General features: G+C 39.0%; 1 protein-coding gene across 1 annotated transcript; it reads left to right on the top strand.

Moving 5' to 3' along the window:
* Window positions 1-3305: 3305 nt before the first annotated feature.
* cln6a (CLN6 transmembrane ER protein a) lies at window positions 3306-22765 on the top strand. The gene is made up of 7 exons (XM_047363849.1): window positions 3306-3473; window positions 9195-9315; window positions 9424-9522; window positions 10655-10843; window positions 13826-13881; window positions 16196-16318; window positions 22038-22765. Exons 1-7 carry the CDS (start codon window positions 3433-3435, stop codon window positions 22306-22308), a joined length of 900 nt encoding a protein of 299 aa, XP_047219805.1. The 5' UTR covers window positions 3306-3432; the 3' UTR covers window positions 22309-22765.
* The last annotated feature ends 1415 nt before the right edge of the window (window positions 22766-24180 follow it).

A 24180-nucleotide genomic window follows, 5' to 3' on the forward strand; every position in this document is an offset into this window, starting at 1 on the left:
TCCTCCACTTCCTTCTTGTCTATCCCTTCTGATACTATTGTACCCTTTAAACACAAAATCTAGGTTTGGTTTTAACCACGTCTCCTGTATACATATAATTTCTGGTTTTTCATCATTTCCATCTATATACCCTTTAAATTCATGTCCATTAGCGATTAAACTTCTTTCATTCCACTGTAATATTATCATGTTTCTATCAGCTGGGTTCCTCCTTGCCTTCCATCTGTTTCCAACTTTCTATTAATGTTTTCCCAAGATCCTTCTTTAAACCCTAAGAACTTTTCTGCTCCTCTGACTATTATTTTAATCTTTTCTGTTTTGTGTTTAGCCTGTTCAGTGCAGTTAATGACATAAGCTATGAATAATATCAGTTTTTCCACAGACATTGTAACATTTTCCTCTGATTCTACTTTTATTTGTTGATAATCTGGAATCCTAACTTGACCTTCATCCCTTGATCTTTCATTCTGGACATTTTTGACTGCTTCAGCATAGCTTATGTTTTTAATCATTTTAATTTGTTGGATTTCTTTTGCTTTCTTCCTTACCTCACATCCCCCGAATGTGACTCTATGTTGCCCTCCACAATTACAAAATTTTTCCTGCACTTCTTCCCCACAATCTTCAATTCTGTGATCTTCTCCACATTTTGGACATCTTTGTTTTCCTTTACAGACAGCTGCTATATGACCATATCTCTGACATTTAAAACATCTTAGTGGTGGAGGAATGAAAGGCCTCACAGAAAAACTCAAATATCCTATTTTGACATTTTGTGGCAACACCTTTTCTTCAAAATCTATTAAAATTGACAGGCTTCCTACTCTTTCTCCATTTACACTTTTAGTCGGTCTTTTGAGATTTCTTATCTTTGCACCAACAATGCTTTTTTTTAACTTGTCTATATCTTCCTCCAGAGGAATGCCATAAATTACCCCCCGAATGATTTTATCTTCTCCTATAATCTTCCTCTCTGTCACCGTTTTCTTGCAAATGTTTTCAACTTGTAAAGCCTTTCTTCTTTGTTCTTCGGTTTTACACACCAGTATATTTCCATCTCTCAAGACCTTCACCATTTCAACATCTCCTATCTTTTTTTTTATTTCTCTAGATAGTGAAATAGGAGTCAGGTTCTCTTTTTCTTCTTCATTTTTTATCTTTAATATTATTTTACATTCTTCCCTTCCGATTTTCCTCCTAACTACTCTCTCTTCTTCAGAACTGATTTCTTCCAGCTCTCTTTTACTCCTTTGGCTGTCTAACAATTTCCCTTCTTCTGCTTTACCTCTTCCGCATCCTCTCCCTCTACTTACTGGCATCCATTCATCAAAGTCCATATTGTCCTCCTGTGTATCCATTCTGAACCATTCACATACCAGTTTATGCCTTTTACTGCCGCTTCCAAAAGTAAATAATTTCTACCACTTCACACAGAGACAGAAACTCAACTGAAAACATAACCTCCTTGGCAGAGATTAATAATCTGTGATTTTACAGATGATGATCTTGCAATTATTAAACCAAGTCCAAATGCAATGTTTATGCCAATGATGCAATAATGATGAACAGCTCATTTAGATTCGTCAGTAGCTACATGTCAAAGTAATGTGCTTTAAAACATCGACCTTTCTCTGCTAGCGTAGCTGCTCAAAGTGCAACCTTGTCTTTTCTCCTGCCAAGACTATCTTACAGTATTTGAGACCTTGAAGGAGTACAGCAAATGTTAATAAATATTATTAACTTCTGTGATCTTTAACATGTAAATAGGTGTTAAAAATAGATGAATCTATTTTTTCTAACAGCTAGTGAGATGTGGCAGGACGCTCCTCTGCAGTCTGCGTACATTGAAATCACGATGGGGGGAATTCTGTGTGCTGGTTAGTGCCTAGTTAGTGTGAAGACCCACAAAAAGACATTGGGCTGATGAAGAGAGACATAAGCATCACCAAAAGAGCACACTGCATGAGATTATCCAAGTTTGATTCAACTAGGTTAAATTTAGCTTTTGGTGCTTTAAGTCACCTTTAAAATATGTTTCTGTTCACCCTCTTCTTCATGTAAACTTTGTTTTTATTTTTCGTCTTCACCTGCAGTAGAAACTAGAATCTACAGTTAAGGCCAAAATGATTTCATTCAACCAAGAAGTTTTTTTTCTCAGTAAATGAGACAGGCCTCTCTCCAAAGATAATTAAATTATGTAAAAGGAGTAACAATAATAATAAAAAACTGTATCTTTTTATTTACATTTAACAAAAATCACAAGTTAGAAATAGTGATTACCCTTCTCAATAAATCAGTGGAAAACTCTTTATTGGCAGTAAAGCAATCAAACCATTTTTGTAATAGCTAAGCAGCTTTTTGCAAGTTCCCACTGGTATCTTTTAATTTTATAATTGGCAATGAACTTCAGCTCTTTGAAGTTGGAACACCTCCTTGCCATCACCTTAATCTTTAGCTCTTTCCACAGATTCTATATTAGATTCAAGTCAGAACACTGCCCGGGTCTCTCCAAAATGTTATATTACTTCCAGTCAGAAGATACATGTTGGTCAAATTAAAAGATTAGGCCATTTCAAAGATAAATCTACCAAGGGTATGAATAATTCTGGACTTAGCTGGAGCCTATTTAGCAAGATGACCTTTGCACGGTCACCATTTGGTTCTGAATTCCAAAGAGAGGAACCACCAAACATCCAACATGCTGGGTAAAATCAGCTGGTGCCTTCCTGGAGAGATGACCTTGAAAATGGGTTGGCCAGATGTTGTAAAGATTACATAAGACATTGGGCATTCAGAACTGCAGTAACCTGGACACAATCTAGTTAATGAAAGTTGCACAAGATCAAGAGTACGGAGTCTTATCAATTTATCAAAATCAGCCATTTGGACACAGAACCTGCTTAACTTTCAGGCATTACTGTATTTGAAATTTACTAGTCATTCTCTTCCTAAAAACCTTTTATTTAAAGCTGGGTAGCGTATTTAGAACTCTAAATGTTGCAGCTATTTATTGAAATAGCTTTGTGTGATTACCAATGGGTTAATTATTGAGTCGATGCGATATAATAATTTAATTTCTAACTGAAGACGAGAATTTTACTATTTTTCAAAATCTGTTCATGTCCTTTGTGATTAAGTCTCAGCAATTTAGTAAAATATTTACGCATTATAGATGTTTGAGAGTGATATCATTATTATTATTATTACACATTCATGTTCTTAAGAAACAATAATTTCATTAATCTCTTTTGTACAGCTTTCTTCGCTGTTCTGCATTTTGATTGGAGGATTACCCGAATGGGCGGAACCAAAATAACAAACAAGGAAGTAAAAGTGCTTCTGTCAATGAGTTCCGTTAGGGTCGTACCGTTTGGACCACGGCTCGTTATATACTTCATTGATTAGAGAGGGGCACTTTTAGCGGACCTGGCAATGCAGAATGTACGAAAACGTCGAGGGAACGATTCACACAGGTTTGGACCGTCTGTGTTCTTGTGTTGTGCTTTATCCCCATTTCCTGACTTTTTAGACCCATAAAGCTGCATTTCACAGTCCACCTGATGGTTCACGTTGTTTTGCCGAATGGAGATTTTTCCTCAAGAGGTCAGATCTGCAGTGACGCGAACCTGGTTTCTGAATCCTGAAAAACCGATTGCTCCTCTACCCCCGTTTTATGCCTACTGGGGGTCTATATCTGCATGGTGCTTTCAGATACACCTCGGAAACTAGAATACCGATGTGTAAATACTTCTAAAATGTTTCATTTGTTTTTTTTTTTTTTTTTTTGTGTGCCCTATTCAAAACCTCGCAAACAACATCATTGACTAAGGGGCTCTACTGCCGTATAATGGTTTAGTTAGCTGATCAAGTCTGACCTAAACTTCAGTTTGTTCTGTGTTGGACATTTAAATGCTACATTACATGCAGACTAATTTAATCCTAACTCAGTATTTTTAGGTACATTTAGTCACAACTACAAAAAATGTTAAGCTCCCATTTAATGATAAGGTATACAGTGTGCATAATAAAAAGTAGATCACATAACATTTTTAATCTCTGTTGGTTAAAGACAATTCAAAAGAAGTGCAGACACAAATATGTTGAGCCAAAACCACAGACTAAAAAAAAGAGAAAAAAGCAATGTTAATGACAGTAATAGTTGCTTTTACTGTGTGAAGAGCCAGTCCTGGTGTTAATTCTGAGAACAGTTACATTTTTTATTTAAAAAATTGGCCAGCATAAGACTGACTGGAGTTTTTGTACAATCATAATATGAATCTAATTCTGATTATTCATGGAATAAATCAAATGCAAAGCAGTAACACAACTTAAACTGTCAACTTTGTTAGTTTTGGAAGTGTTGAAAAACACTGGTGATGTTGACGGATAAAAATTTATTCATCATTTTGGAGTCATTTTAGTTTCTATTATGTAGTGTACGAGCTGTACTTAAATGCACCCTGGAGTTGATCTTAGCCTATAAACGCTGTGTAGAGGCACAACTGGCAGGGAAACTCATCAAAGTAGAAGTAAGGTGCTGCCCAAGGGGAAGAGTATATCAGTTAAAGCAGAGTTTTCCAAAGTGTGGACTGGGGGCCATTTGTGGCCCTCTGAATGATTTTGTTTGACCCCTGACCGTAATTCTAGAAAGTAGCAAATCAGGCCTGCAAGCACAGGGGGTTGATACAGATGGGACCTGTTTTAAATCTTTATAGCGACATTTTGACAGACAAATAGAATCTTCTTAAAATACAAAAATGTTAGGAACAACACCAAATATTTCTTATTCAATTACCAGAGTTTTGAGAATCACACCCGACAGCTTTTATTCAAAGCCGGCTTGGTTGCTGGAATTTTTCCTCTCTTGTGTTAGCATCCATTTACAGTAAAGTTGTGATTTAGTGCACTTATGTTGAAATAAACGTTTATCATTGGTTTCAAGGAAAGGAATTGTACTCCTGTCATAGAGATGTAGTGACAGTTAATCCAACATGAAACTATTGTTTCCCGCATCATAAAAGCAGATGACAAGTGGTTTGTTCTTATGGCAGCTAACAGTTTCAATCCTCCGTACAGAAACAACAGATGCAAATATTTTATAGACGGGTTCATGTTCTTGTTAGCCCTGATTTAATGAGGCAGAAACGTTAAAATTGACAGTTATGTATTTCATCTACTTCACACCTGCACTGCGTTGTGTCTGTTATTAATTAAAATAAAAGATCCCATCTTGTCTCATTTTATTCTGTCCTGGATTTTGTTATTTAGAAACCAAACTGAAGTCTTGATGATGGATCAAGAGAGTAACTCCAGTTAGAAATAAATTTGATAAATTCTCTTACATTTTCCACTTCACTGACTACATGGACACTAAAACTGCTGTTAGATTAATACAGCGATCCACCAGCGGTCCTCTGTCATGCTGTCACACATAACCAATAGCACACAAATGAAACATCTGTGTCTTGGCAAAAGCACAGATGGAGGATTTATGCACAGAGATGCTCATCTAAATATTAACAGAGTCGTCTGGTTACACTCCCGCTTGATCATATTTCTAATCACTGAACCGAATACCGGTGTGAACAGATTGATTTGAAAGTTAGATTTAATTATATAGGCAAAATTCAAAATAGTCAAGATTCAATCATCACAAACTTTAAATCCAGGTGTATTTTGGATCAAACTGATGGACCATCTGCAGATCTGACGTGATTCTGTGAGCAACATGCACCACATTGTAGGGTTTTCTAGTATGAGCACCCTATTTAAGGTCATGCCGTAGCATCTCAATCAGATTTGAGTCTAGACTTTGACTGGACCACTTCGAAGGCTTCATTTTTGAGCCAATTTAGAGGTAGACTTGCTCCTGTGATTGTTGTCCTGCTTCACAACTGAAGTGTGCTTGAGCTCAGTGTTAGAAACTGATGCCCCAACAGCCCTGCAGGATTTTTGGGTGAAAAGCTTTATTCATGGATCCACCAAGTACCACAAATTATCCAGGACCTTAAGTAAAAAAGCAGCCCCAGACCATCACACTACCACCACCATGTTTGTCTGTTGCAATGATTCTCATTTTCTGAAATGCTGGGATGGTTTTACTGAGATGTAACAGGATCTCAACCTACCAAAAGGTTCCATTCATGTCTCGCCATTCCATCATTTGTATTTCTAGAGGTCTTCGGGATTGTCAAGATGGTTCTTGGCAAATGTAAAAGAGGCCTTATTGTATTTATTTTGGTCAGCAGTGGTTTTTGTAGTGAAACTGTCCCATGGATGCCATGTTTGCCCAGTCTCTTACTGAAGGTTGACTCATTAGCACCTACCTTACCTGAGGTGGGTGAGATCTGCACAGATCTCACCCACCTCAGATGTTGTTCTGAGTTCTTTAGTGAACTCCTGGATGAGTCGTAGCCCGACCACTCCTGGGAACGTTCACCAGTGTTCCATGTTTTCTCCGTCTGGGATGTTGGTACTCTTTGTGGTTTGCTGAAACCCCAAAGCCTTAGAAATGGCTTTGTAAGCTTTTTTTGATTTTTGTTTTTAGATTGTGTTTTGAGAAGTTGGTCCTTAAAATCTTTCTGCCTGCTTCATGTTGTCAGACAGGTTTTATTTAAATTATATCCCGTTTCTGCATGTCATGTTAGTAATCACGCCTGGTTGTGCCGAGTGAAAGTAAATGAATCTTACCAAAAATGAGTTTAATTACAGTTACTTTATGAATTTAAAAAGGTCGGCAACTTATTTTCACGTGGGACCAGGGGGATTAGATGGCTTTTATTCATTCATTCATTCATTCATTCATTCATTCATTCATCTATTCTACCGCTTATTCCATAGTGGGTCACGGGGGAGCTGGTGCCTATCTCCAGCAGTCTACGGGCGAGAGGCGGGGTACACCCTGGACAGGCCGCCAGTCCATTGCAGGGCTTTTATTCCATTTTAAATAAATAAAATTATAATGTAAAGCAGTTTTTTTTAATTATGCTGGTTATCTTGGTCTCTAATTAAAACATGTTAGATCGGAAGCATTTAAATGTGACAAAAATAGAAGAAATATGTAAAGGGACAAATAGTTTTTCATGGCACTGTATCATTAATCAAGTTTAGATTTGTTGGTTTTGACAAGCAGCCTATGATTCTTTGCAACTATTTGACAGACAGAATTGATTGGTCTGTAGCGTATCTCCCTGTATGCACCCATTTTGGCATAGACGGAACCATAAGGTTTTTTTCCTGTTCCTCAGGAAATTGCACAGCTGTTCACAATAAACGTGATAACTTTCATCAGTCAGCAAATCCACAGCTGGAGTAGCACCATTATACTGAGATTCTGCAGTGCAGTCACAGGGAACACAACAGATATAATTATTGATACATAGTACTCGTACTCGTCGTCTTCCACTTATCCGGGACCGGGTCGCGGGGGCAGCAGACTCAGCAGAGATGCCCAGACGTCCATCTCCCCAGACAAAGTTCATGGCCATAGGTGAGAGTAGGAACGCAGACCGACCGGTAAATTGAGAGCTTTGCTTTTCGGCTCAGCTCTCTCTTCACCACAACGGACCGGCACAGCGCCCCCATTACTGTGGCAGCTGCACCGATCCGTCTGTCGATCTCCCGCTCCATTCTTCCCTCTCTTGTGAACAAGACCCCGAGATACTTAAACTCCTCCACTTGAGGCAGGAACTCCCCTCCAACCTGAAGAGGACAAGCCACGCTGTGGTTGGCTTGTGGGACTCCTGAGGCGGCTGACGGGTACCGTGAGGCCAAGCGTGCTGCGGCCCGGGCTGTGGCAGAGGCAAAAACACGGCCCTGGGAGGAGTTCGGTGAGGCCATGGAGAAGGACTACCGGTTGGCCTCGAAGCGATTCTGGCAAACCATCCGGCGCCTCAGGAGAGGGAAGCAGTGCTTCGCCAACACTGTTTATAGTGGGGTGGGAGACTGCTGACCTCGACTGAGGACATTATCGGGCGGTGGAAGGAGTACTTCGAGGATCTCCTCAATCCTGCCATCACGCATTCTGTGGTGGAAACAGAGGCTGGGGACTCAGGGTTGGACTCTTTCATCACCCAGGCTGAAGTCACCGAGGTGGTTAAAAAGCTCCGCGGTGGCAAGGCTTCAGGGGTGGATGAGATCCGCCCTGAGTACCTCAAGTCTCTGGATGTTGTAGGGCTGTCATGGTTGACACGCCTCTTCAACATTGCGTGGCGGTCGGGGACAGTGCCTCTGGACTGGCAGACTGGGGTGGTGGTCCCCCTTCATAAGAAGGGGGACCGGAGGGTGTGTTCCAACTACAGGGGGATCACACTCCTCAGCCTCCCTGGTAAGGCCTACGCCAGGGTATTGGAGAGGAGAACCTCGGCTTCAGGAGGAGCAGTGTGGTTTTCGTCCCGGCCGTGGAACACTGGACCAGCTCTATACCCTCTACAGGGTACTCGAGGGTTCATGGGAGTTTGCCCAACCGGTCCACATGTGTTTTGTGGACCTGGAGAAAGCATTTGACTGTGTCCCTCGTGATGCCCTGTGGGGGGTGCTCCAGGAGTATGGAATCGGGGGCCCTTTATTAGGGGCCATCCGGTCCCTGTACGAGCGGAGCAGGAGTTTGGTCCGCATTGCAGGCACTAAGTCGGACCTGTTGGACTCCGGCAGGGCTGCCCTTTGTCACCGGTCCTGTTCATAACTTTTATGGACAGGATTTCTAGACGCAGCCAAGGGCCGGAGGGGGTCTGGTTTGGGGACCAGTGGATTTCGTCTCTTCTTTTTGCAGATGACGTGGTCCTGCTGGCCCCCTCTAGCCAAGACCTACAGCATGCGCTGTGGCGGTTCGCAGCAGAGTCTGAAGCGGCTGGGATGAGGATCAGCTCCTCCAAGTCCGAGGCCATGGTACTCGACCGGAAAAGGGTGGCTTGATATGTAGTCATGTCATTTACATTTTATGATTGCTAAATGTGTAGGTTTGTTGTTCCTTTTTCTATTTAATGAGTTATGCTCATCCAGGCTTAATGCTACTGTTTACAAGGTGCTGCATCGAAAACCAGACGCCAGCAAAAAGCCATAAAGGCAACCTTATACTTTGAATTAATAACAGTATAGTGTAGCAGTATACTGTAATCCAGAACATCTGCGGGATGCAAAATCACAGTTTGTTTTTACTACAATGACTTATTGTTATTGCAAATGTGTTTTCACAGCACTGCTGGTGTTTGTAAGGAAAATGTCCCGGAGAGGAAAAGGCCACCCTTTCACTTTGACCTGTGGTTCTGTCTGACTCTGCAGAACTGGATACTTGACTTTGGAAGACCCATCGCTATGGTATGCAGATGTTTAAGCTCCTAATATGTACTTGATGTGGTTGGACAGATACATCCCCAGTTTAGGGATAAACAAACACCAAATGTTTTCACGTGTTTTGTGCGTTAGATTGTCCTTCCTCTGGAGTGGTTTCCGCTGAACAAGCCAAGTGCTGGAGACTATTTCCACATGGCCTACAATGTCATCACGCCATTCCTAATGCTCAAGGTAAATCTTAACCACCCTACTCTTTGGTGATAATAAATCATCTATTCTAAAGCCTATATTGCTAGACCATCTTAAATATGTAGCATTTATGTAATGTTTTCAGTCTGTCTTCACAATAGATTCAGACTAAACTGTGATGACGTTCTGCAGCTTTTCAAAAGAAACTCTAGCTTTGCTAATGTTGTCATTAGACATACAAATTTGTTTTATACCACAAAGCACACAAAGTATAACTACATTATTTGAATCTAATCTTTACTATAAAGATGAAACCAAAATGGAAAATTAAGTACAACCCAGAAATGTATTTAAATGGGCTGTACATAAACAACGTGTCCTCTGTTCATTCAGACTGAATAAAAGAACTAAAGTGGTTTCGTTTTTTTTTCGGACTATGGTAAGAGCACTGCTGGATGAGAGTTTGGGATGACTGGACTTGATTAATTGCTTTAAAAGGGCTCTAAACATCCTTGTTATATTTGCTTTCTCTCTGTTTTTAAACCAAAAATTACTCCTGCTAATCATGTGATTTTGTTTTTGTCTGCTTGTTTTTGTATTGCCGTTTTTCTGCAATGCACTGACACTTGGAACACAGTAAATAAGCAGGTTACTACATATGAAGGAAATTGTTTTTTTCTTGCACACTACTACTAAAAAATAGAGTTTAACTTACCTAGTATCACTAACAAAGAACAGCAGAACAAAGAGTATAGGGTAGAAAATGACGGAGAACACCTGAAATCAAGCATTCAATCATGGATTTGACTTTCTTTATGTTTTGGGTTGGAGGTTTCCTTGTGTGACCATGTTATTAAACTAAAAACAACCCCTTTGCAATGTATTCTTCATTACATTAACAGCAGACGCTAGCTTGCAATAAAGGAAGAACCAGACCGCTGGCAGTGAGAACAAAAGCCAGTGAAGCTTAGCAGAAAATAAGGAATGTTGCCTACAGACACTTTAGTAGAAAAGTCAAGGGGAAATTACTTCACATTACCATTAGGGCTGTCTGAAAAACAACCTATAGAAGCACTTTCGACGACGTCAGAACTCCAACAGAACTCCAGCAGAACTTATTATTTCTGACACGGCTGGTATCAAATAAAGCAATGAGTGGTTCTGCTCTCTACAGCTGACCGAGCGCACTCCCAGGCCCGTTCCCCACACAGCTGTCCACCTCTGCATCGTCACTTTTGTGATGGGGGCCAGCATCCACCTGGTGGGAGACTCCATCAACCACCGGCTCATCCTGAGCGGCTACCAGCTCCACCTGTCAGTCAGAGAAAACCCAATCATCAAAGACCTCAAACCGGCTTCGCTGGTAAGAGTCCAAGAACAGAGGCATATTGGTAATTCATTGTGATGTTTTTTAGAGTTTTAACTATCAGGTGTCAGCATTAGAACTGCATCTGGGCTACATATTAAATTGGTGAGTGACTTTGTTAATCCTCCTAGCTCCTCATTTCTTGAAATATGTTTTTTGAAAGATTTGTTTGCATCCCTCCTGCGACTTCATAAACAAGCTTGTTCGTGTCTGTCCGCCAACACACTGCGCATCTAGAGATCTATTATGATTCATGCAGGTTTCTTCTCAGCCCATCATTGTCATCTGACAGCAGGAGATGATGAGTTTGATATGTAATTATTCCTCTCCAGCAGAGTGTGTGACCTGCGAGTTAATTCAGGACTTCAGTTTGGGTCTGTTTCTGCATATTGGCTTCAGAGATTCACTGTTTCTCTGACAACAATCAGAAATGAAACCTGACACTGAAAAAGCTCTTCCGTGAACTCACTAACAAGCTATTTGATTGATAATAACACTTGCATTCTGGCAGGTTTTTCAATTTCAGTGCCGATAGATTCTTGGAAATAATACAAGGCAAAGTCAGGAGCCAATTTTTCATTTAGCCCTGGTTCCTTTGGCTGTATAACAGCTCACAAGGAGGGACATTTTCATTATTGTTAAATTAGTGGAGAAAATCTAAGCTGATCTGAAATCTGTGAAGGTTTTACAGCTTTTCATATTTTTTGTTTTGTTACAATGGACACACAATCTATTTTTAGATGTTAATGCCTTTATTTTCACTTGTGTAATCACTGAGTGCAGAACAGTATATGCCTAAGTTTTGGCTGTAGTGTAGGAAGCTGGTAGTGGCAGTGGTTCTTTATCTATGAAGTGTGGCCCATGCACGCATGCATTGTTTTGTCTGGTTACAGCGACACCAAGCTGTCAACACCTAGTTTAGTTACATTTTTTTATGTAATCCCTTTGGCACCAAAGCTGCTGTATGCATGGGATCTTGCTGCTGTTCTTTGTGGAAAAAAAGGATCTCAACAAATAGATGAAACAAACAATCCATGCTCCACAGTATAATAAATTAACAGAAGAGAAACAAACCGCCTGCACATAGAGATCAGTATGCTTTGGCCTCTCTTTCTAATAGGACTCCTAGCCGGGCTGGAGGTGTGCAACCCTACAAAGTGAACATACAAGCTTTTCCAGAAGATGGAGGGCAGTTGTTACCTTCAAGGCATCACTGTTGTTCTGACGACATAAAAATGAATCATGAAACACTAATCGTTTAACTTATTAAGAAGCTTTCTGATTAATAATAACACTTGCATCCTGGGAGTTTTTTCAGTCAGTAGAATCTTGGTAGTAATATCTACCCTCACCAGGCAAAGCCAGGGGCCAATATTTCATTTAGTCCTGGTATGACAGATTGCATGAGATGAAATTTTTAATGTTATTAATAAAGTGGAGGCAATCCAGGTCTATGTTCTATATTGAATGGTTTTACAGCTTTCAATGTGAGCTCACAGATTCAGTCGCCACCTGCCAGTTGTTCACCAGCTTCCTGACTGACCAGCAGCATCAGGTGAGACGGGGGAGCATCTTCCTGTGGAAAGCATAAGAACCATCAGTACTGGCGTCCCCCAAGGGGTGTGTTCTCACCCCAGTCCTCTTCTCTCTGTTCACAAATGACTGCACTTCAGTGGACCTTTTCTGTAAAACTCCTGAAGTTTGCATGTGACTCCATTGTTCTGATCCAGGACAAGTCTGAATACAGACAGGAGGTGGATCAGCTGGGCCACTGGCGTGGTCAGAACCACCTGGACTTTAATCCACTCAAGACAGCGAGGATGATGGTGGACTTCTGGAGAACACCTCTCAACACTGCCTCCTCTCACATCCTCAACAACACTATGTCTACTGTGGATCACTTATGGTTCAGGAACCACCCTTTCTCAGTGCCTGAGATGGTCCTCACACATAGACACTGTTCAGAAGAAGGCCCAGCAGTGAATGTACTTCCTCCTGCAACTCAAGAAGTACAACCTTCCACAGGACCTGCAAGTCCAAACTGCAACAATCAATCAGATCTGATCATCAGGGTGGACGTTCCATCCTGGACTTGTACAGGAGGTCTAGGGTCAGGAAGAAGACGGCTAACATCTCTGCAGACCCCACACATGCTGGACACAAACTGTTTAGACTTTTAGTGTCAGGTCGGAACAATATAGCGCTATTTGTAAAAACCAGCCACCACACAGAGTTTCTTCCCCCAGGAAGTCTCTCTGTTCAACCCAGTGTCCAGATCATTACCATACATATTTGCACTAATTCAACCATGTCTTTCTCTTTCGTAAAAACACTGTGCATATAAATATTGACAAAGTCATTTTATATATTTATATTTAAAATGTCGTTATTAAGAGAAAAGTGGAGCCAAAGTCAAATTCCTTGTTTGAGTGCGAATGAAGCTGATTCTGATTTTGATTCTGAAAAGCATTTGAAACCAGTCTGACTTGTGAAATCATGAATTCACTGTGATGGGTGGTTTGGGTAGTTTTTCCCTTTTTATAAATTAAATCTTTATTTGAAAACTGAATTTAGGATTTCCATTGGTTATATTTGTTTGGTGATTTTAAACATTTAGGTGTGACTAAAAAGCAAAAACAAAAAGAGTAGAAATCTGTAGAGGGCAAATTATAAAACAATCAAACTGCTGCAATATGTGCACTATTTTATATAATTATACATAATTAAGGGCCAAATATAATTCAGACATTTTCCTCCTAATTAATCCCTTGTGCTGTGTCTGATAATATATGCATTTGTTATCTTTCTTTACAAATTTCTTCCAGTTTTTTATACTGTCTGTAAATGTGGTCTTGAAATGGTGAATACTACAACAGTAGGTGGCAATGTTGCATAAACCTGAAGCACTGTTAGCTGAACATAGCTACGGATGTTAGAAGTTCCCATCATTGATCTAGTGTTTGTGTCTTTCCTTCACAGATTGATTCATTTGAGCTGCTCTATTATTATGATGAACACCTGGGACACTTAATGTGGTATGTGTTTAGAATAATTACATATATGTTTTTTGGATGCGCTGAAATGTTGTAGGATACAGAATACATTTCTATGCAGTGAGTCATGATTTATTCACCCGTTCCTGTTTAAATGCCGATGATGTCGGTGTGTAAACATGCAATTAAGGAGCAAAAGGGAAAATGTGGTGAATTTTAAAAACACTTTTTTTGTTGTTGTTGTGGCTCATAATCATACACATCACATATGTTATCGCGATCAGCTACCAGTACTTAAATATTAGGTTATTTCTGAAGGATCCTGGCCTGGTCCAAAAATGGCAGTGGAATTTACATCTGCCCCAGTTCTGTGGAGAAATTAAAGGGAGGATTTATTATCAAAGACAGTTTTGTGCCTCGTCAAAATTTTACTTTAATCTCTACTGGAGTGTCCAGTTCTGTTTGAATTTCTACAAACAATATTCATTTTAGGAGTGACTGGAGCACTTATTGGCAAAGAGGTGGAAAAAGCCGGTAGTAGCAAAATCTAACACTGAAAACCTTTAATCTGACTGTATTTATCCAGTGAAATCATGTTTAGAAGCACCGCTGCTGCAATCTCATTGTGGAATTATAGGGCTACTCATAGAGTTTGAAATTTCTGTCCCAGATGGTCATTTGATGACTTAATATGAAATAAATGAATAAATAAATGAAAGAAGACAGAAAAGTAAAGTAAACAGTCAGCTCTCCTTGATCTAGATATACATCCACTGTGCTGAACAGGAGTGTTATAAAGCAGCACACATTCTTCAAAGACGTCACTTGACATTATGTTCTAAAAAATTCCTGTAATTTCCTTATGCTTACACTCATTAACAGGGTTTTTTTTTTTTTTAAAGCCAGCATACAGGATAGTAAAGAGTGTGACAGCAGCTCAGAGATCATTCTGAGATCAGAGATCATTCTGTGTTGCAGCCATTCAACAAGCATTTTGTTCTTTTTGGGGATTTATTTAAGATCATGATCATTTTATCTCATTACTAATGCAGTATTTAATTCTGAAGAGTGACTTAGCTTTCATCTTCATGTCTAATTACTAACCAGGCTGTCAAAGTACAAAACATTTAGTAGCATGCAAATTTGCTTTTTTATATAATGAACAAATTAAAATGACTAATGACATTGGCCTGGGAACATAATAATTATCTGTCATGAGTTCACAGTGATTAAAGGAGAGGAGAAAAGGACAAAGATCTCTAAGACCTATCATCTTAAAGTTTTTACAAGTCCTTCTCCTTGGCCTTAACACATTTTTCACCATCAAATGATCTATTAAGACTGATGGCAGGTGAGTATGTCTGCCATGATCCGGTACTTATCTTGAAAGGAAAAATATTGGAATTTATATTAAAAATTGAGTGGCTTTCTTCTAAAAATCAAACCACGGTGTGTGAATATAGTATCTCTTTATGTCTGGTGGACTGTGTCTGAATAGATGTCAGTCTAGCAGTTTTATAACCTTTGTATAGTTTTCCTTTCATCTGAAGAAACATCCAACTTTGATGTTCAACGAGCAGATCATTATAAATCTATTTATTACATGTAAAGCATCATGCTTAGCAGCATTTAACTGCCAAAGTAGCAACGGTGAAGAATTCATTTAAGACAAAATAAAAAAAAAAGATCCATTAGGTCTGTTAGGACTGGAAAGGTTCTGCTTAAATATATTTTACACTAGACAAGTTGTCATTTGTTTTAAAGCCTGTTGGATTCTTTTGAGCTATTAAAGTTGTGTAAATACATTCCCCAGCAGTTTCATTTACACCTGAAGTGTATTATTGCTGCAATATTACTGATTGAGTTTAGAAATTACTTGGGCAGATGTTTCCTTTGAGAAAGGTTACACTTAAAAAGGAACATGTTTAACAATTATGTGGTGTTCATTTGTTTTAACTCAGCCAATGTTTCTGGGTCTAGTGGACCAGTTGCATTTTGTGATTTTTAATGCCTCACAATCAAACACTTAATTAAAATCATGATATGAGTGGAAACAAATTTACAATTAATTTACATTAATTGTATAATTTTTCCTTCAGTAAATAATGACAATGGGTCCCACAGACCCGAACACCACACTTTAATTATCGTCAAACAGTATCGGGGTTTCAGTAAATGGCTTTTATTTTTCAGCTGCTTTAACAAATTTTTAAAGTGCCGTAGCCTTGCTAGATTTTATGGTAGGAAGGTTGATGGATACATTCCGTGGAATTATTTAAATAAAAAACCGTACTGCACTTTAAACTAATTGCATCACCTCTTCACAAAAATATATAAAGTGTATCTTTTTTTCCAGGTATATTCCATTCTTCATCATTCTGTTAATCTACTTCAGTGGCTGCTTCTCAACCTCGGAGGATCAGAAGAAAATCCCTGTCTCAGGTTGGCTGTTGCTTGGACCCAGCTCTCTTTACTATTGGTCAGTTTTTTTAAATCATACACATGTTCACCACAAATGTCCCGTAAATATTGTGTGAAATGAACATGCAATATTGTAATAATAAAAAAGAGATCGTTTTACATTGATTCATTAGCCACATTAATCCCAGGTGCAACTGGAGAATATTACAGAAAAGTACATTTATTTTAGTAATTTAATGCGAAAAGTGAAAGTCATATTGTGTTAATTTATTACACATAGAGAGATATACACTACCAGTTTACTAGTTTGGACACACCATTGACATTCAATTGCTTTTCCTTATTTTTTTATGACTTTCTGCATTGTAGATACATGGTGAAAACATCAAAATATAAAGCAAAATATATATGGAGAATTATAGCAAAAAACTGAAATACCTCAAAACATTTTAATATTTATATTTTAGATTTATTTTATCACTGCTTTGTACACTCTTTGCATTCTCTCGATGAGCTGCATGATATTGTCACCTCAAATGGTTTCCAGTAGTCTTAAAAGAGTTCCCAGAGGTAGGAAAAAAAGCACAAACCATTGAATGAGAAGGGTTTGACTGGTAGTTTATTTTCAAGCTTTTATTCCAGTTGATTTTGGTGATTATGGCTTATAGCTAATTACAACCCATAGGTCTAATAACATAAGGAATGTCAATGCAGGAATGTCAGCCTACTAAAACAAATCGGCCCATGTGCTTTGCAGCATATGCACACAATACATTTTGCATGGAATACTGCATCAATGCAGCATGACATGCTGAGGTGTTCAGGAAGCCCAGGCTGCTTTGATAGCAGCTTTCAGTTTGTCTGCATTGTAAAGTCTGGTGTCTCTCATCTTTCTCTTGACAGTCCTCCATAAGTTCTTTAAGAGGTTTGGGTCAGGCCAGTTTGCTGGCCAGTAAAGCACAGTGATACCAATGTCACTAAAGCAGGTATCCTTACTTCAGACAGTGTGGGCCGGTACCAAGTACTGCTTAAGAATGAAACCAGCATCTCCATAAAGCTTGTCAGCTCAAAGAAGCATGAAGTGCTTTCAAATTTCTTGGTAGATCGTTGTGCTGGTTTTGGACTTGATAAAACATAGTGGACCAACACCAGCCGATTACATTGCTCCCCAAATCATCACTGACTTTGGAAACTTCACACTGGACTTCAAGCACTGTGGTTTCTGTGCCTCTCCACTCTTCTTCCAGACTCTGGGACCTTGACTTCCCATTGAAAGGCAAACTTTACTTTCATCTGAGAAGAGGCCTTTGGACTACTGAGCAGCAGTCCAGTTCATTTTCTCCTTAGCCGGTAAAACGTTTCTGTCATGTTTCTGGTTCAGGAGTGTTTTAACACAAGAAATGTGACAGTAGCACATTTATTGAAGGGTAAGCTAGAACGTCTGCTGAAGGATTAGCCTCCAGCTGACAGTTATTCCTATGATTGGGTGGACCAGAACATGGCCTTAATATACTGGTCCTTCTCAAAATATTAGCATATTGTGATAAAGTTAATTATTTTCCATAATGTCATGATGAAAATTTAACATTCTTATATTTTAGATTCATTGCACACTAACTGAAATATTTCATGTCTTTTATTGTCTTAATACGGATGATTTTGGCATACAGCTCATGAAAACCCAAAATTCCTATCTCACAAAATTAGCATATCATTAAAAGGGTCTCTAAACGAGCTATGAACCTAATCATCTGAATCAACGAGTTAACTCTAAACACCTGCAAAAGATTCCTGAGGCCTTTAAAACTCCCAGCCTGGTTCATCACTCAAAACCCCAATCATGGGTAAGACTGCTGACCTGACTGCTGTCCAGAAGGCCACTATTGACACCCTCAAGCAAGAGGGTAAGACACAGAAAGAAATTTCTGAACGAATAGGCTGTTCCCAGAGTGCTGTATCAAGGCACCTCAGTGGGAAGTCTGTGGGAAGGAAAAAGTGTGGCAGAAAACGCTGCACAACGAGAAGAGGTGACCGGACCCTGAGGAAGATTGTGGAGAAGGGCCGATTCCAGACCTTGAGGGACCTGCGGAAGCAGTGGACTGAGTCTGGAGTAGAAACATCCAGAGCCACCGTGCACAGGCGTGTGCAGGAAATGGGCTACAGGTGCCGCATTCCCCAGGTCAATCCACTTTTGAACCAGAAACAGCGGCAGAAGCGCCTGACCTGGGCTACAGAGTAGCAGCACTGGACTGTTGCTCAGTGGTCCAAAGTACTTTTTTCGGATGAAAGCAAATTCTGCATGTCATTCGGAAATCAAGGTGCCAGAGTCTGGAGGAAGACTAGGGAGAAGGAAATGCCAAAATGCCAGTAGTCCAGTGTCAAGTACCCACAGTCAGTGATGGTCTGGGGTGCCGTGTCAGCTGCTGGTGTTGGTCCACTGTGTTTTATCAAGGGCAGGGTCAATGCAGCTAGCTATCAGGAGATTTTGGAGCACTTCAAGCTTCCATCTGCTGAAAAGCTTTATGGAGATGAAGATTTCCTTTTTCAGCACGACCTGGCACCTGCTCACAGTGCCAAAACCACTGGTAAATGGTTTACTGACCATGGTATCACTGTGCTCAATTGGCCTGCCAACTCTCCTGACCTGAACCCCATAGAGAATCTGTGGGATATTGTGAAGAGAACGTTGAGAGACTCAAGACCCAACACTCTGGATGAGCTAAAGGCCGCTATCGAAGCATCCTGGGCCTCCATAAGACCTCAGCAGTGCCACAGGCTGATTGCCTCCATGTCACGCCGCATTGAAGCAGTCATTTCTGCAAAAGGATTCCCGACCAAGTATTGAGTGCATAACTGTACATGATTATTTGAAGGTTGACGTTTTTTGTATTAAAAACACTTTTCTTTTATTGGTCGGATGAAATATGCTAATTTTGTGAGATAGGAATTTTGGGTTTTCATGAGCTGTATGCCAAAATCATCCGTATTAAGACAATAAAAGACCTGAAATATTTCAGTTAGTGTGCAATGAATCTAAAATATATGAATGTTAAATTTTCATCATGACATTATGGAAAATAATGAACTTTATCACAATATGCTAATATTTTGAGAAGGACCTGTACATTTTGTGTTAATATATTGGTTTTATGTAATCTCTTAATTTTCTCAATTTTAGGTTTTTATCAGGTCTCAACCATATTCATCAAACTTAAACTTGAAATATGTCACTCTGTGTTCTATAAAGGTTTCACTTTTAAAGTGAATTATTGAAATAAATGAACTTTTCAATGATATTTAAGTTTATCTGTAGATCCAGGTTAGAGTTTCTTATTAAGCTAAAACATCAGTGAAAACTGGTGGGTGTATCAAGTTGATCTCACACTGTTAAAATATGTACACACTGTGAAACAAACACCTAAAAAACCATACTTAAACATACTTCAAACATACTTGAAAGGCCATATTTCCCCATGAAGACACACGCAGACTCACAAGGCAAACATGTACTATTTATGGAGGCACATGCAATTACGTTTGCATCACTTTGACTTATGCAGATTGGAGACTTTTTTGCAGCAGAGCTTGCATGCAGTATTCAAAAAGGCCAGAAGGTGTATACTTGGTGCTGATAGGCTGAAAATCAGCTTGAACCAAACAAGAGATGACAACAGATTTCATCACAAAATGGGCAATCGTTGTACAACGATATCTAAAATTATGCATAAAAAGCACTGACAATACCTGCATCAGACTTTGTTTCTCTTCTAATATAACATCAGATTTTTTCCCTGTGGTAAAGGGAAGCTAAATGATTAATGGGACTTATAAAATCAAGAATAACTTGACTGTTTGTAATTTGTTTGAGGCTGCCTCCAAACAGCAGTAACATGCTCCAACATGTAGGCAAGCATTGCAAAGTGGTGCAAACACCAACACAGAACATTGCTGAACTTTGTTCAGATAACCACCAAATAAGCACATACAGTAAATGTATGCAAATGTATGTTTATGTACCATAAAAAGTGGTTTAATGGTTTTGAAGACATGAAACTTGAAAATAATTTGAGACTGTTGTGTAAACAGCCCCTTGGCTTTTCTGAATCTAATGCCCTTCACTCAGTAAAATGTACTTTATGTCTTGCCAAGTGTCATAACAGGGAAACATGCATCTGCCAAAGTCATTGTGATGAATGTGCTTGAAGTTCCTGTTACAGTGGATAGCATCAGGTGCAAATAATGATGACACCCAGAGATGCTGTTGGCAAACAGCAGTTGGTAAATGTGACTATTGAGGATAACAACTAGTGAGTTTGAAGGCACCAATTGCCATACAAATGATGCTGGGGTCTGCAGTTTAAAAACATTCAAGTCTTGCAGTTTGCTGGCCTGAGTAAAGAAACGCCTTTTTTGAGGACTGACAGGAACAACAACTTTTTATCAGGAAACTATTCAATGACATTACTAAAAAGAAAAAACGGCCAACATGCCAAGATCCTGGCCCTCAAGTTCATGCTGAAAGCAGATTGCAAGATATTAAAAGAAGTGTCCAAAAGGACTGCACAAGTTTAAGTTTCGTAGGAGGTGAGGTGTGCAAGGATGAAACCTTTGCTCTTTATGAAAAACAGGAAGGCCAAACAAAAGTTTGCCAGAGAGAAGTCCAGGACCTCTGGAATAATGTTTTATTAGACAGATGAGTCTAAAATCTAATTATTAGGACCCCAAATCAAAGAACATGCAAGCACCAAAAACATCATTCCAGGAAAAGAACCAATTGTGAAGCTGGAAGGGTCATGACCTGGGAATGACTTGCTGTAACAGGAACTGAGGTCTGGCTGAAAACTAAGAAACAGAGAATCGTGTGCTGAGTCAAATGATATGGGATGACTTGAAACAGGCTGTCCATGCAAGAAACGGCTCAAGCATCTCTCAGCTGAAAGTGAGGAGTGAAACAAACTTTCCTCAGATCGATGTTAGATAGTGATAGATGGTCACAGGAAGTTTCTCACTGAAGTATTTCAACCAAGGGGAGGAATTATTAGTTATTAAAGGTAAGGTATTCTCAGCTAAAAAGCATTTTGTTATCTGTTGTTTAATAGGTAAAATTATTGTGTTTTTGGTTAAAGTGCAATTAACTCACTTTCTTTTCCAGAGATAAAAACATTTATTTGACAATAAAAAGTAAAGAAACTCATATTTATTGTAATGTATAATTTTTTTTCCACGACTGTATTTGATAAAACTTGGTGGTGATACTTTTTGTTTAAAAAAGTTTTGGTAAATTTTTTTCTTAGTATTGCCCTGCAGCTAGATTGTTTAATTACCAAAACCATAGCTGTTCCTTTTTCATTAAAAGCCTGCTGTTGGCTTAAAAGTAAGGAATTTCTTTTCCCCTCTTGCCTGCATTGGCTAGTCACAATCTAAAGTTCAAACTTGAAATGAACCTAAAGCAGAAAGACATTAACAGTTTGGTTAAGAGTTAAGAGTTTTGTCACATTAACCAAAATTATTGCATATTGCATGTTTTCCTCATATTGTACAGCCCTAGAATGGACCCTCCTAATAGGTCTTTATGTTCACAGAATTCATTATGGCCCAATGATGATTGTAGCTATAATATTAGTTGTAGAATAGCCTTTGGAAAAACAAACTAGATTTTGCATTTAAATGTAGTCATTATTTTATATATTTAGTTTCCCAAAACAACAATAAAACTTTTGCATACATTGAATAGCAAATTCCTGACACCTTCTGTATTTCTCGTTCTCGTCTTAAAGGTACTTGGTCACAGAGGGTCAAATCACTGCACTCTTCCTTCTTACTTTCCTCGCCATGTCTGCCATGATGATTTTTCAACGTCGTAAAGGCCTCGGCCCAGACAGCAATGGCTCCTTTCTTTTTTATAGCTTCAGCATTACTGTGCTGCTGGTGTCTCTGTGGGTGGCCTATCTGTGGAACGACCCGGTGCTTCGCAACAAATACCCTGGACTGTTTTATGTTCCAGAGCCCTGGTCTTACTACACCTTACACATAAGGAAGAGCCACTGAATCAAAGGTTCAAATTCTGATCATAGGAGCAACCATTGTTTTTATAATGTGACCTGTTATTTCTGAAGCGCAGTTCGTGGTAAAGAGATAAAATCTTCTCCCAGACATTAATCAGGTAATGAAACCTGCTGAGCACCAGCTTCTCATGACATGAGGTTTCAGGTTATGAGAAACAAATAATTGCCTGGAGAAAATGCTTTTGATATGTTAGGGTTTTTACAATGTTTTCAGGACTGTTGTGTGTTTGCTTTGTTAAAATGAAAAGCATGACATGCAGTATATTTAAAGGCAAAAGTAGGTTTTTCACTTGTGTCATCAGTCAGTGTCACACATTATCACAGTCTGTTACCTTCTAGCCCAAAGACTGCTGTATGTTAAATCTGTAAGAATTGTTTTAATGATGTGTACCATGAGTACAATGTATCAACTCATATTTTAAATAAATGTATACAACAAGCTTTTGACACTTCCGTCTTCCACATGTTGAAATGTTGCAGAAAAAGTATAAGGTAAAGTCTAACCTCAGACAACCAAATTATTCTCTCACTAAATGCTGTGATATGAATCTTTTGACAAGTCAGTGGTAACCCAGCTGCTTCTATGGCTTACAAGTGGGAAGCAAACATAATTCCTGACACGTTTAGGAAAATAATATAAATACTTTAAATTATTCTTGCTACCAAATATAAAACCAAACTAATACTAAAGCAAAATGGAGTGTAATTTGTTTCTTGACACCATCTGGTTTGGGTTAAACATTTACAACATATCAACGCAGAGGGGAGTCGTTTGACTTGGCCAAGGGCATTTCACTGGGAACCCATGTACATTAATGTGGTGCTCCTATATCCTCCACTGCTCTGTTTTCCCTCTGTGCACCAGATGTTAGAGGAAGGAATTTAGTAACACCCAACATCTGGATGTTGCTCAAAGATTCTTGGAAAGAATAGGAAGTGGCATACACTAATTCTTGGCTCAATGTCAGATTTCAGGGAGGACCAATTTTTTCTTCAGAAGCCTGACAAAGTGAAACTGCATAAAACCACATGTTTACATGTTTGGAAGGTTTCAATCAAAATACACATTGTAGGAGGTGTAGAAGTTGTCCTAATGCGGGGAATGTTCTGTTCTGCGTATGCTGGATTTTTTGCTGGATCTTTTGATACTGTTGACCACATTATGTTTGATTAGCTAAGTGGATGCATTAAGATCTTCTCTGAAGCAGTTTTCTTTGTATTTGTCTGAACAATCCTTTTCTGTGGCCACCTCTATGGTTTTGTCTTCTTCCACTTCTCTTGTCTGCCATGTGCCACAAGGTCGTGATTTAGGGTCCTTATTGCTTCTATTTAATCTGCTTTCTCTTCAGCACATTTTGAACATATTTAATGATATTTCTTATGACTGCTAAATGGATGATATTTATATCTTAAGCACCAATATCATTCTAAACTGATGTTGTACAGGCGCTTAGACTTGATTAAAGGCCTGGATGGCTGACAACTCTCTCTTACTTAATGAAGAGAAAAACATTTGTTTTCCTTATAAACTGGTGCCTACGTTGTTGGAAACCTTTTTTACCATATTGGTAAAATGTTCTGTTCATAATGGATGCTTTTGATAATGCTATATTTCCAGTGTTTGACAACAGAAGTAAAATAAAAATCACATAGAAAATATATAAAATCAAATTCAGAAATTTCACTGATGTTATTAGACGATAGTGAGTGAATCCCAAAATATTACTTTTCACCTGAGAAGATTTCTACTTCATTAACCCTGTGTCACACTTTGCCTACTGTTGTAATAATCTTAGTTCTCCAACCTTTTGTTATTTTAGATAAACCTGACTGTTTGCCTTTTGGAAATGCAATG

The sequence above is a fragment of the Girardinichthys multiradiatus genome, chromosome 4 (genome assembly GCF_021462225.1).
Source record: "Girardinichthys multiradiatus isolate DD_20200921_A chromosome 4, DD_fGirMul_XY1, whole genome shotgun sequence".
Lineage (NCBI taxonomy): Eukaryota > Metazoa > Chordata > Actinopteri > Cyprinodontiformes > Goodeidae > Girardinichthys > Girardinichthys multiradiatus.

Bases quoted from the DNA above. Each gene is read 5' to 3' on its own strand.
- cln6a (XM_047363849.1), top strand. From the start codon at position 3,433: ATGCAGAATGTACGAAAACGTCGAGGGAACGATTCACACAG. The intron at 9,316-9,423 runs GTATGCAGATGT...TTTGTGCGTTAG, and splicing joins TTGGAAGACCCATCGCTATG to ATTGTCCTTCCTCTGGAGTG. The intron at 10,844-13,825 runs GTAAGAGTCCAA...TTTCCTTCACAG, and splicing joins ACCTCAAACCGGCTTCGCTG to ATTGATTCATTTGAGCTGCT.